General features: G+C 35.0%; 1 protein-coding gene across 6 annotated transcripts in view; it reads left to right on the top strand.

Annotated features, from left to right (window-relative positions):
* VEZT (vezatin, adherens junctions transmembrane protein) overlaps window positions 1–11,699 on the top strand; it is a 28,681-nt gene extending 16,982 nt beyond the window's left edge. For 3 of the 6 annotated variants that reach the window (XM_026693901.2, XM_026693915.2, XM_087968115.1), the window contains exons 6-12: window positions 1,400–1,549; window positions 1,717–1,864; window positions 3,205–3,536; window positions 5,811–6,004; window positions 7,078–7,178; window positions 9,960–10,164; window positions 10,524–11,699. In XM_026693901.2, coding sequence (XP_026549686.1) covers window positions 1,400–1,549; window positions 1,717–1,864; window positions 3,205–3,536; window positions 5,811–6,004; window positions 7,078–7,178; window positions 9,960–10,164; window positions 10,524–11,041 — 1,648 coding nt within the window. In that variant the 3' untranslated portion in view covers window positions 11,042–11,699. The remainder of the gene's footprint in view (window positions 1–1,399; window positions 1,550–1,716; window positions 1,865–3,204; window positions 3,537–5,810; window positions 6,005–7,077; window positions 7,179–9,959; window positions 10,165–10,523) is intronic. The other 3 variants (XM_026693908.2, XM_087968114.1, XM_087968116.1) reach the window with 1 other exon arrangement.
* Window positions 11,700–12,366: the final 667 nt, after the last annotated feature.

Raw genomic sequence — 12,366 nt, forward strand, 5'->3', positions numbered from 1 at the left:
AGGTAAGGAAAAGAAAGGAAGGGAAGGGAAAGGAGGAAAGAAGGAAAGGAAAGGAAGCAAGACAGAAAGGAAGGAAAAGGAAAGGAGGACAGGAAGGGAAGGAAAGGAGGACAAGAAAGAAAAGGAGGAAAGGAAAGATAAGGAAAAGAAAGGAGGAAGGGAAGGGAAAGGAGGAAAGGAAAGGAAGAAAGACAGATAGGAAGGGAAAGGAAAGGAGGAAGGAAGGAAAGGAAAGAAGGAAAGGTAAGGAAAAGAAGGGAGGAAGGGAAGGGACAGGAGGAAAGAAGGAAAGGAAAGGAGGACAGGAAGGGAAAGGAGGAAAGAAGGAAAGGAAAGAAGGAAAGGGAAGGAAAGGAGGAAGGGAAGGGACAGGAAGAAAGAAGGAAAGGAGGAAGGGAAGGGACAGGAGGAAAGAAGGAAAGGAAAGGAGGAAGGGAAGGGACAGGAAGAAAGAAGGAAAGGAAAAGGAGGAACGGAAGGGACAGGAGGAAAGAAGGAAAGGAAAGGAGGACAGGAAAGGAAAGGAGGAAGCCCCGGGCTCCTTCATAGTCTGATTACAAAGTTTCGTCGCAAAGCACAGGTACCCAGCTAGTTGTAGAATAAACTCATTTCTTATGGTTAGGTATTGAATTTTAAAATAGTGGTAGAATATTAGCTTATAATTCCATATATCTTTCACATTCCATTTTTTTAAAAAATAATACGTTTAACTTCCAATGAATGATACTAATAGGCTTAATGTGGAAGTATGTTTTTCTCATGTTAAGAATGGTCTAACAAAGCAAACATGTTTATCCATACTTATATAAAAAGTAATTCTTGAAGGTAAAAAGAAATATCTCAGAAGGAATGACTATGACAAGGAAGTATAAAAATATATACTTATTGAAAAAATCCATTTTGTTTTCATACATATAGAAAGGAAATTGAATCCAGTTTGATGCCTGACCCCAAAAGCTTTTACTTCCTATCTGAATCCTTTAGAAATTATTTTCAAATAGAAACAGTGTGCCTGTTTTAAAAGTAAATCCATTTTTTGTTTAATTGTATAGTTAATTTCATTATTTTAAGCATTGCCAAATAAATGTAAAGGCCATTTTGCAGTTTAGATCCAAATTAATAAGTCTTAAACTAAGAATTTCAGGACTGTTAATTTTACAGAATTGGAAAGAAGAAAGTAGAAATCCAAGCCCCAGTGCATTTTCATTTAAATTTTAATAGTCAATATTTTAGTAAATGGCTTATTTGCTACATAATATTTCAATTTGTAAATTGAAATAGTATCTCAGGATATATGAAAATATATTCTATAAATTCAGAGAAAAGGGTGTATTATTGTTTTATATTTTTGTCATTCTTTAGGACATCTGTACAGTTGTATCACATTTTACTTTTCAAGTTTGCTTGACAGGGTTAGTGCTGCTTGCCCATATAATAAAGGTGGACAACATCCTTGTCAGCATCTGATTGGTCTTCGAAAAGCTGTGTATCGATCAGTAAGAGCCAACCTCAGAGCTTCAAGACTCGCTACCTTATATATGCTTAAACAATATCCTTTTAAAAGTAATAGATATCGGGGTGGAGTAAACCACAGTGATTGGCTGCTATGCAGGAAGAATATGGTAAATTGCCTAGGTTTTAATTAAAAGTTCTATGTTCCACCCTTTCTCTTAAAAGTTCATTTCAATTCTTTAACAACCTTAACACTAAGTAAACTTACCCACTGAATTCTGAGAGTGACAATGTCACAAACTACATATGTGTGGTGCCTTTTAAGGAGCTTGGTTTGGGATTAAATGAAGAACAAGTATCTGAAGAAGAAGCACACAACCTCACGGATGGCTTCAGCTTGCCTGCACTAAAGGTAATCTAGTATCATTTCAGTGATTATACCATCCACTATTCTATCATTGCTTTCAGCCTATAGAAGCTAAACAAAACAAAATGATCCTGAATTACACTATAAAGTTTTAAATACATTAGGTTTATATGATTCTGTAACTTCCTTTGAATCTGTTTTTAGTTCATGCTAAGACATATTATGACTTAGATCTGAATAAGCCTAATCATGACTCATGGCTATACTATGAGCAGGCGTTCATGGTTTATTGTACTTATTATAATTTGGCAAGCCTAGTCTTTTGAATCAAACCATGAAACCAATCCATTCATTTCTTTCTTTAGCCTGTTACAAGTTCCTGATTTTCAAAACATTCTGAATAAGTCATGTAGGAATGTTTAAAATTTGTTGTCTATTCCAATTTACAAGAAGAACCTTTGGATGTACTCTGTTCACAATTAAACTGTTATAGCATATTGCATTTTGGGTGGATAAGTATTATTTTGGATGATTTTACTCTGAAAGAGTATTTTAATTTCCAGTATAAATTGATACAAAAATAATTTTCCCCATGTTATTTGTACTATTGTACAAAAGAAACCCAGCATATAAAATAAATTACAAATAATTTATAATATGTGCATTATTACCTAATTTTTATTATGTTTGTACAACTAGTCCTTGTGGTAGGACTGTTCATTCAGCAACCATTCAACATTATGATAGCACTGAACAAATGGTATTTACAACGGATCCCCAGCTATAATTTCAGCTGTTAACACCATCCCTGAGATCACATGATCACAATCTGGGAACTTGGCACCCACTGTATGATTACATCACTGCAAATTGTGATCACATGATCACTATGCCTGACAATCCCTTCCAACTTCCCACAGGCAGTTATTGGGAAAGGCAGCAGGAAGTAAGAAGTCATAGTCATGTGAGGTGCTCATTTACAAACATGCACTGTCCTTATTAAATAACAACAATCAGAACTGCCAGAATTGCTCTCACATGATCATTTGATGTGCTTTATTACCATATCATTTAGCAACAGCAGTTCTGAGCCCAATTGCCCCCATAAAGGAGAGAACTACCAGTATATGGAAGTGTTAAATCTCTACCCCAAAAGAATTAGCCTTTTTTTGGGGAGGGGGGATAGAGTAGAGGGATCTGCATAGTTCTAATGGATAGATCAATATTTAATTCACGATAATTTATTTAGTTTAAATTATTTAAAATATTTTTAAATAATTTATATCTACCTCTCCCACCTTTCAAGATAATCAGACTGTCATTGCTTTGCTTAAATATGCTGTTCATGGGAAAATAGATAACAATTGATTCCTTTTGTTTCTTAGGTTTTATTTCAGCTTTGGGTCGGTCAAAGTTCTGAATTCTTTAGGCGACTACTTCTTCTGCTATCTCCCTCTAATGCATCTCTCAAGAGCCTGATTACACCAGAACGTTTGCCTCTTTGTATCTTTTCTGATATAATTCAAGGTCTACCACATGCTCATGCTGCTTGTTTAGAAGAACTTAAAAGGAGTTATGAATTTTACCGGTATTTTGAAACACATCATCAATCTTATTTGGAACGTCCAGTCAAAGCTAAACCAAAATCAGGATCACTAAGCCATCTCCACACTGCTGTGCGCAGTTTGCAACTCCATCTAAAAGCCTTGCTGAATGAGTAAGTTAAACATAGGAATAATTTCTCAGAGTTAATAATTCTAGTTTTAGGGATTGTACTTTTAAAAATAACTCAATATCAATTTTTACCATGATTGGTGGAGATAGTTATTACTGTTACCTCCTTATTCTTACCATTCCAAATTAATCTAATATTTTTTTCTTCTATATGTGAGAGTTGGGTGTAAAATGCTTAAGGAATTTGTTACTACTAGCAATCAATTTCACCATAAATTGGAATTCCACTTAAGAAATACAAATGTAGTACTATTTTTGTTCAACCACTTTTCTGTGGTCAGATACATCAACAGTATGGTTCATATTAACCCTTCAGAATTATTATTGCCAGCCATTTTGATCCACTTGTTTAGCAGGAACTGACAATGCAACTTTGTGCCTGCTACTTATAGATCAGTTCACTGAATTTAATAAAACTTTTTCTGAAATAATTCTATATCATGCAGTTATACATGTATCAACAATTATTTATATATAACATCTACAGTATAATGGCAGCATACCAGATTAGGAACCCAGAGATCATGGGTTCTAGTCCTGCCTTTTTTAGGCACAAAGCCAGTCACTCTCAGCCCTAGTAAGAAAGCATTGATAAACCACTTTAAAAATGTTGCCAAGAAAACTTTATAGACTTGTCCAGGCTGTCATGATGAGACAAGTCAGATTCAAAAACACAAAAATATGTTTTGATTATGTAGCTTTACTTTTTAGGGTTTAAAAATAAAAACATACTTTATATATGGCAGGTGTTACATTGCTCATCACTTTGTTGAACCCTCTCATTCACACAAAGTTGACCTAACAATTTAAAGAGATCAAGGATGTGAGATAAACCCTTATGCATAAAGGGAAACTCTGTGTGTGTGTGTGTGTATGTATGTGTGTAGAGAGAGAGAGAGGCGGGGGGACAAGAGAGAGAGAGAGAGAGAGATCTTAATTTTATTAGGAATGTAAGGACTTATCTTTAAATTTTCTGGAAAACCTAGGTCATAATCAGATAAAGAGCAAAGCTTGCTACTTTCAATCCTTGCAATAATTTTCATTTTTTGAACCTTCCAAGTACTTTTGTTATTATGTTCCATCACATTATTGTCAATTCTTAGCAATCACGTAGATAGATTTTATTCATGACAATCTAACCCTAAGTTTGCCTTTCATGTCTTTCAGTAATGCACCCACTGCCACTTTAACTAAGTCCATCCACCTTACTGCTGGTTGTTCTACTTTTGCCTTCCACCTTTCTCACTATTAGAACTTCACCAGAGGTCTAGATATTTGCTTAATAGGGTGGGATAATTTGAGCCTCATTATTTGTGCCTCAAGTGAAAACTCTGGGTTAATTTGTTTGATGACCCATTGTTTAGTTTTCTTGGCTGCCCACAGTATTCTCAGGATCTTCCCTAACAGCAAAGTTCAAAAAATGTCTCCTCAAAGTTTAACTTTCACTTTCATAGTGTCACAGGGAATACCATTGTTTGTACTGTTCAGATATTTGTCGATATAGACAAATCTGAATATTTTTTCCAAGGCCTTTGTGGCTGCTCTATCAAATGCTAGTATGTGTATTTCTTTACTGCTTGTTCCTTACTGTTCATGACTTTTTTTATATTAACATCTCCCTCCCTCCTCTCCCTCCCCCTCTCTCCTCTCTCTCTATATCTATCTATCTATTCTCTTCAGCTTTGCAATTATTTATCAGTGTAGATTCTTCAGTTCTATGTAAAGAAAGACTTTAAGTCATGAGATTCTCTGTTCTTTGATGTTCTGGTTCTTTTTTCTGTGTTTGCATACCTTTTTTTCCTTAATAGGCTAATAACCTTGGTTTTGTAGGGACACGGTCGCTCAGTGTCTAAGTTTGTCAATCAGAAAGGTCGGCGGTTCAAATCCCTAGTACCGTGTAACAGAGTGAGCTCCTGTTACTTGTCCCAGCTTCTGCGAATCTAGCAGTTCAAAAGCATGTAAAAATGCAAGTAGAAAAATAGGGACCACTTTAGTGGGAAGGTAACAGTGTTCCATGCACCTCTGACATTTAGTCATGCCAGCCACATGACCACGGAGACATCTTCAGATAGCGCTGACTCTTTGGCTTTGTAACAGAGATGAGACAATCTCCTAGAGCTGGAAATTACTAGCACATATGTGCGAGGGGAACCTTTACCTTAACCTTGGTTTACTGATCAAAACTATTTGTAATTTTCTCCCTGTTTTTTCTGAAATACTTGTCTGAGATTTTATTTTTTATTTTTTGTTTTTACAGAATGATAATTCTTGAGGATGAACTTGAGAAGGTTATGAATTCCAAGGAAAGCCCAGAATTAACTTGGGAGGCCTACCAAATTGCAGATCAAAAATTTAAATTGATTCAGCCTCACATGCATGCGAGCAATAGTTGTTGGGAAGAGGCTATTTCTCAGGTGGAAAAAATGATTCGAAGAAATTCTGATAAAAAAGGTATGCCATTTTCATGGGGTATGAAAATGCATATAACAAAAACTGAAGGTTTAGGACAGAGGAATCTGTAAAGCCACATTGTTTGGGTTAGATCTAAAAGGAAAGGTCCTCATTTCTGATGTATGTGCACAAAATGGATCATCTGACATTAGGATATAATTAAAGGCATTCATAGCGAATTTTCTATGCAGATAAAGCTTTAAATAGTAGTAGTCTATTGGTACTTACCTGACACCCCCATTCTCTTTGAGCTGTGAAGAGCATCCAGCCCCACCCTTTTTCCGTCTGGTGGGGTCCTGTTTCGGCCAACGTATTTGTTAGGGAATTGAGGACGAGGGCATTTATTTCTCTTGTCTTCGCCAAAACTGGGGAACGCTGGGGAGGAGTCCCGTGGAGGAGGAGGAGCGTTCCACAAATTAAGCCCAGCCTAGACATGCAGAGACTGAAGCACCTTCCACTACTGGATGCTCTTCACAGCTTAAAGAGAGTGGGCCTGTCAGGTAAGTACCAGCGCCCTTTTTAAGTTCAACTGAATATTTGTACTCTGGTCAGCTCAGATGATAAAGTTAAATTGACATTTGCTACAGATGTCAATTTGAATGGTATTTTGCTGCTTTCCAAACCAATTAATTAATATTTCTGTACCAATAAATACGAATCTTGCATTTACCATACTCCTGCAGTAATAGATTTGCTGAATTAGGCTGTTCTTAACTGAAAGTTACTAGAACATAATACACACAAATATTTGATCATGTATGGAGCCCATTATTCTCTTCACTTGAATCGCAATTCAGCCAGGAAGACCAATTTAAAACCAAACTGGAATATTAAATATAATACAGCCATTTGAAAAAGCTTTCCTGGCTTTAGGTACAGCGTCTGGACCAAATCTAACTAAAAGGTTCTAATTCTGATTACATTGAAAAACTGGAATAAAACAGTAGGTATAGATTGTAATAAACAAAACTGATGAACCAATAATAAAACTGATCATAATATCTCCTTAAGAAAATCTTTCTACATTATTATTCCAAATATTCCAATCTTATGATATACCTTTTTACCTCCAGGTAAACCTGAACCATTTTGTGAAAACAAGCATTGCCCTACTGTACCTTTAATGCAGCCGACTGTGCATATAGAAGACAAAGACCCTGTTCCTGAAGAACAGGTAATCATAGTAGAGAACTTTAGAAAGGTTTTATTCACAAAATAAAATGTAGAGATTATTCTTCATGCATTCAGATAGGAAAATCATTATTAATAACTGCTACAATTTTTTGCAACAAATTCTTTGTTTTTTAGGGGAGGAGGAATTAAGTGTGTTATCAATAGAGTGCATATTTGTCAGTTTGCATCCTACCGTTCTATTCAATTCAGAAACAGTATTGTGTAACCTATCAACCCCCAGAATTTTCCATCTTTTGTGTAAGAAATAACTTCCTATTTGGAGGCTAGAGCAGAGAAAATATCATATTTTGTGTGGAAAAGAGACAAAGCTTAATATTTTATTTTGCACTATTTACAAATATTGCTAGTTTTCTGCTGTGGAATTTAAAAATATATCTTGCACTTCAAATATGCAAAATTGCACTCCTTAAATATGTGTTTCAGTGGTGTCACTTCATGCAACACTACTTCACATGTTCACGCAATAAAGAAAAGCTGAAGTAAGATCGTAAGCATAGTTGCAGTTTCACTTAGTGACTGCTTCGCTTAGCAACAAAGTTGCCGGTTACATTTGTGCCTGTAATTAAGGACTACCTGTATCTATTAACAGGACAGAAATAGTTACCAAATCCATTTTATATCCTCCTGTTTGCTATATATTAGCAAAAGAAATAACTGTTCCTGCTTACTATCACTAAATAGTGTTTTAAAAGAATTATATTATAGTTTAAATTATAATATTAATGCCAGTTAAAATAATTACTTGGCTGAAAAGAGTTTATTCCCAGGGTTAAAGGTAAAAATCAAGATTGGGCATTAAAAAAAGAATGTCAATTGTGATAGTAATAGGAAAGTAATAGTAATAGGAACATAATAAATATAAAGAATTGAAAATAGCAAACAATTTTTGAGTAGTTTTATTATTTCAGTCATTAGAAATTCTGTAGTCTGCATCTGTGTATCTACATTATAGAAATGTAATCACAGATAACTGAACTGAATTTAGTATGCCTTGACTATCATCTTGCTTGGGTTGAGTAATGTGCCAGTTTGGGATAAGGTATTATTAGTATACAGAAGATTTTCAGGTATATATTTCACCCTGGGCTAAATAGGGTTTATGGCAGAAGTCTTTATCCAGTCCTTGGTGGCTTGAATGAAGAGAATCCATTTCAGAATTGGACTCAACCCAAACCAGACAGAGTGACACTTAATTCAGAAGCCTACTAATTTCCTACTAAGTCCCCTGGAGCAGGGGTCGCCAACCTTTTGGACTTCAGGGACCACCAAACTCATAATTTTAGATCCCAGGAACCACTAACTGGTTATGTGGGTGTGGCCTAATTTGTGGGTGTGGCTTGGTGGTCATGTGACTGGCTGGGCATGGCTTGTATGTAAATATTATAAATATTGATATAAATATTGATTTTTTTATTAAAAAAGAGCACCTTTTACCCAAAATCAGGCAAAGCAAGCAGACAGATTGAGTTGCTCAGAGAATCACAGATTCATTCATAAATCAATCTATCTGCCATTGGCTAGCTCAGTCTGTCACATAAAATTTGCTTGCAAGCAAACTCACAAAATTAACTCACAACACACCATGCATGTAAATATTGATTTTTTTATTTTAGAAAAGAACAACTTTTACCCAAAATCAGGCAAAGCAGGCAGATTGAGTTGCTTACAGAATCATTCAGTGATCTATCTATCTGCCATTGGCTAGCTCAGTCTCTCAAATTTGCTTGCTGTGAGTCTGCACTGAATTTGTTTGCAAGCAAACCTTCAGTCCTAAGGAAGGTTTGGCCGTACTTAAAAGTAGAGCCAAAGATCTAAAGACTAGCTAGAAAGCAAGAAATCCAACCATTTCCTGCTTCCTAGCTAATCTAAATCTCCCGGCACAGCAGAACAGATGATGGTCGGAAAAAGGAAAAATAGCAATTTAGCAGGCAAATTACTGGGTAAGAGTGAGTGGGCGGGGAGGGTTCCCGTGGGCCATGTGGGCGGCGCAGCCTTGTGTTTCTGCGCAGCCTGGATTAATTGCTTTGGGGGAGTGCTCTGCGCAGATTTCTGCGGCCCACCAAAATTTTCTCATGTGGGCTGCGGACCACCGGTTGGCGACCTCTGCCCTGGAGAGATAGGCCAATCACTTGGAGATTCTTCTAGACTCAGATCCTGCTGGAAGAGCTATGGCAATAAGGGGCCTTACCCAACTTCATTTGGTACTCTAATTGCAGCCTTACAGAGAACAGGATGCACTGAGGATAGACTTTCATGCCCTTGTCATCTTGCAACTGGATGGCTGTAACTTGCTCTACATGAGATGTTCTTAAAGATTATCTGAAAACTGCAGCTGGTTCAAAAATACAACACCGGGCATTCTTAGAACTTCCATTGATTACTGATGTGTTTCTGAGTAGAATTTAAAGTGCTGATTATTTCCTATAAAACCTTGTATGGTTATCTAAATCCCTTGGCTTTTCTAGAAGATCACTGAAGATTGATCACTGTGGAGCCATTAATGCCAGGATAATATATATTATATTAGACATTTGCTGGTATTTCTTTCCTCACCTAAATGGTGTACATTGCCTGCACTCCTTGTAGAATAAGTGAGAAATAAATTCTAGAAATAAGTATTTCAGAAAATTCCTTTGGAATTTTAACTCCATTTGAAATCTGCTTCTTTAAAATATAAATTAATAGATGATCAAAAGTGCTAAAAATTTGCAGGATATGGTAATATATAACTGAAACCAAGTATTTGTTGACTTTTCTTCAGGAACTTGAAGCATATGTTGATGATATAGATATGGACGAGTGTAAGAAAGATGATTTTTATTACTTTTCTCTGGAAGACAGACAGAGACAAAAACGTGAAAGAGAAGAATCTAAGAGAGTGCTGCAGGAACTGAAATCTGTGTTGGGATTTAAAGCTTCAGAGGCAGAAAGACAAAAGTGGAAACAACTGCTATTTAGTGATCAAGGTAGGTAATAATGATAACAATGTAACTATTTTTAATATAGAACATGATAAATCATGATGTATTTGCAATCTTCATTTATATAGCAAATTATTCCAATTGTTCCAACTTATCTGAATTTGTATTTTGTAAATTAATTTCTGTTCATAAGATTTCTGAATGATGTGATCTGAGTATATACAAAAAATTATATACAATTTATTATGTTGTGTTCTATTATTTCTTGAGAGGAAATATGATTTACAGCATTTACAGTCTTACATCTGTGTAAAATACAAATTTTATTCTTTTTAAAAAATTAAAGCAAAAACTTTGTGTATTGGTTACTTAAGAGTATTCATTTTATTTTTCTCTTTACCAAGCTGCAATGAACACTTCTACTTCAGAGAACTGTGTACAAAATTCGGAATTACTTAAAAATTCAGACAGAGACATGCAGGATTGTAGCAAAAGTGAAAATCTAGAAGAAACCATTTCTGACCATAAAATGAAAGTTCCCAAAAATGAAAAAGAAACGATTGAATATTTATTTGATGGCCTTGGAATGAATGAACATGATGTTGTTGCTATTGCTGCCTCACCAGAAGTTGAAAAAAGAACATGTTTCCAGTGCAACGGAGAAGATGAGGAATCTAAACAAAGTGCTGTAGATAAAGTAAATATGACAGAGTCATCTGAAAATAAACAGTCTTCCGTCAAACAAAGGTTGGCTGAACTCCATATATCCACAGATTTTAATTTCACATCAGGTCTAGCAGCACAGGTTGCTGCCAAATCCCTCACATTTAGAACCATGAAAGAACAGATGTTTGGAGAAGATGAGGAAGCGATGGAGATTCAGGAGACTGAGGACATTTTTGAAAAAACAGAAAATACATGACTGAAAATGACATATTTTAAAGCTCACTTTAAATTTGCTTTGCTGACTTGAAAGCAAGATAAGGGGCACAAGAAAATCAGAATTTAGCAATGGATGACAAGGGATATGTATATCTATTGTTATTAAACTCATATTATTTACTAGTCTTTTGAAATGTATACAAATGCAAATACAAGCCAGGCTCAAGATGTACAGTACAATTCTTATTGCTGCCAGAGGTGACAGAGTGGTTTTATTAATATTTTATTTATTTATATTATGAGGGTTTTTTCCTAATAGAAAATTATTTGTTGTTTCCCTAATAGCAACATTAATTTAAATAAAAATACTTGAAATTATTAATAGTTTCTTGTGGTTCTCATACCAGCTTTATTTCTTCTATGGATTCTGCTTTATATCACTAGGTTTTGTTGATCTGTTACTTCATCATGGTTCTATGCTAAGAAGTATCCTATTGAAATAAAAAAAATCACATCCATTATTGATGTATGATAGCAAAGAATTAAATCATTTGCCTATGTTCACTTCTGACTGGAAAAAATAATTTAAATTTATCATGTATTTGCAACATTTCTTTGTACTAAATTTCTAGCCTATTCATTATAACTATTCAGTACCCTATTTGTACATGAGAAAAATTAAACAAATTTTGAACCAATCTTCCTCTTTGCTCCTTCTGTTAATTTCTTTGATGAATAAAAGCAATTTGATACTTCTGATACTTGATTGTAATAGTGTACATATCTGATTTATATCAGTTACTCTCTATTCAGGTAACTCGATTTATTTTATTTTTAGTCTGAATATTTCAGATTAGTAATTATTTAACACTATTGATTGTCATTAAATAACATTAGACTATTTTGCCAAACATAAGGTTAGGGCCTAAGACTACATGCTTTTATGAATTAGATTGCATATCTTAAAAAGCAAGTAAGGGTGGATTAGGCTTGTATCAATATTGAGTAAAGTCAGCAACTGGCAAATATTCACTTTTATTAAAATAATAAATGGGTTTATGATAAATGTGCTAGTTCTCCAGATGAGCTGTTCAGAGCATCCATTGTTTGGGATGATGCTTCTGTCACTCATTTGATAGGCTGGGCTTTGTTGCTAAGTAACATTTTATATCTTTAAAACTAACAGCTGCAAGGGCATTTTTGTTTTAGATAGGAGTTCATATGGGCAACTTGGCCTTGTGGTCTCAAGAGATAGTGGTTGAATACAAAAATAAGAGGAATAAAGCTGCATACATGTAGACATAATACCTGTAACAATCCTGTACTCTCTGAGCCAAAGATGATTGGATATCCATGAATAAAATT

This window comes from Notechis scutatus, chromosome 6 (genome assembly GCF_049901735.1).
Source record: "Notechis scutatus isolate UNSWTSFEM ecotype Mainland chromosome 6, rNotScu1.2, whole genome shotgun sequence".
Taxonomy (NCBI): domain Eukaryota; kingdom Metazoa; phylum Chordata; class Lepidosauria; order Squamata; family Elapidae; genus Notechis; species Notechis scutatus.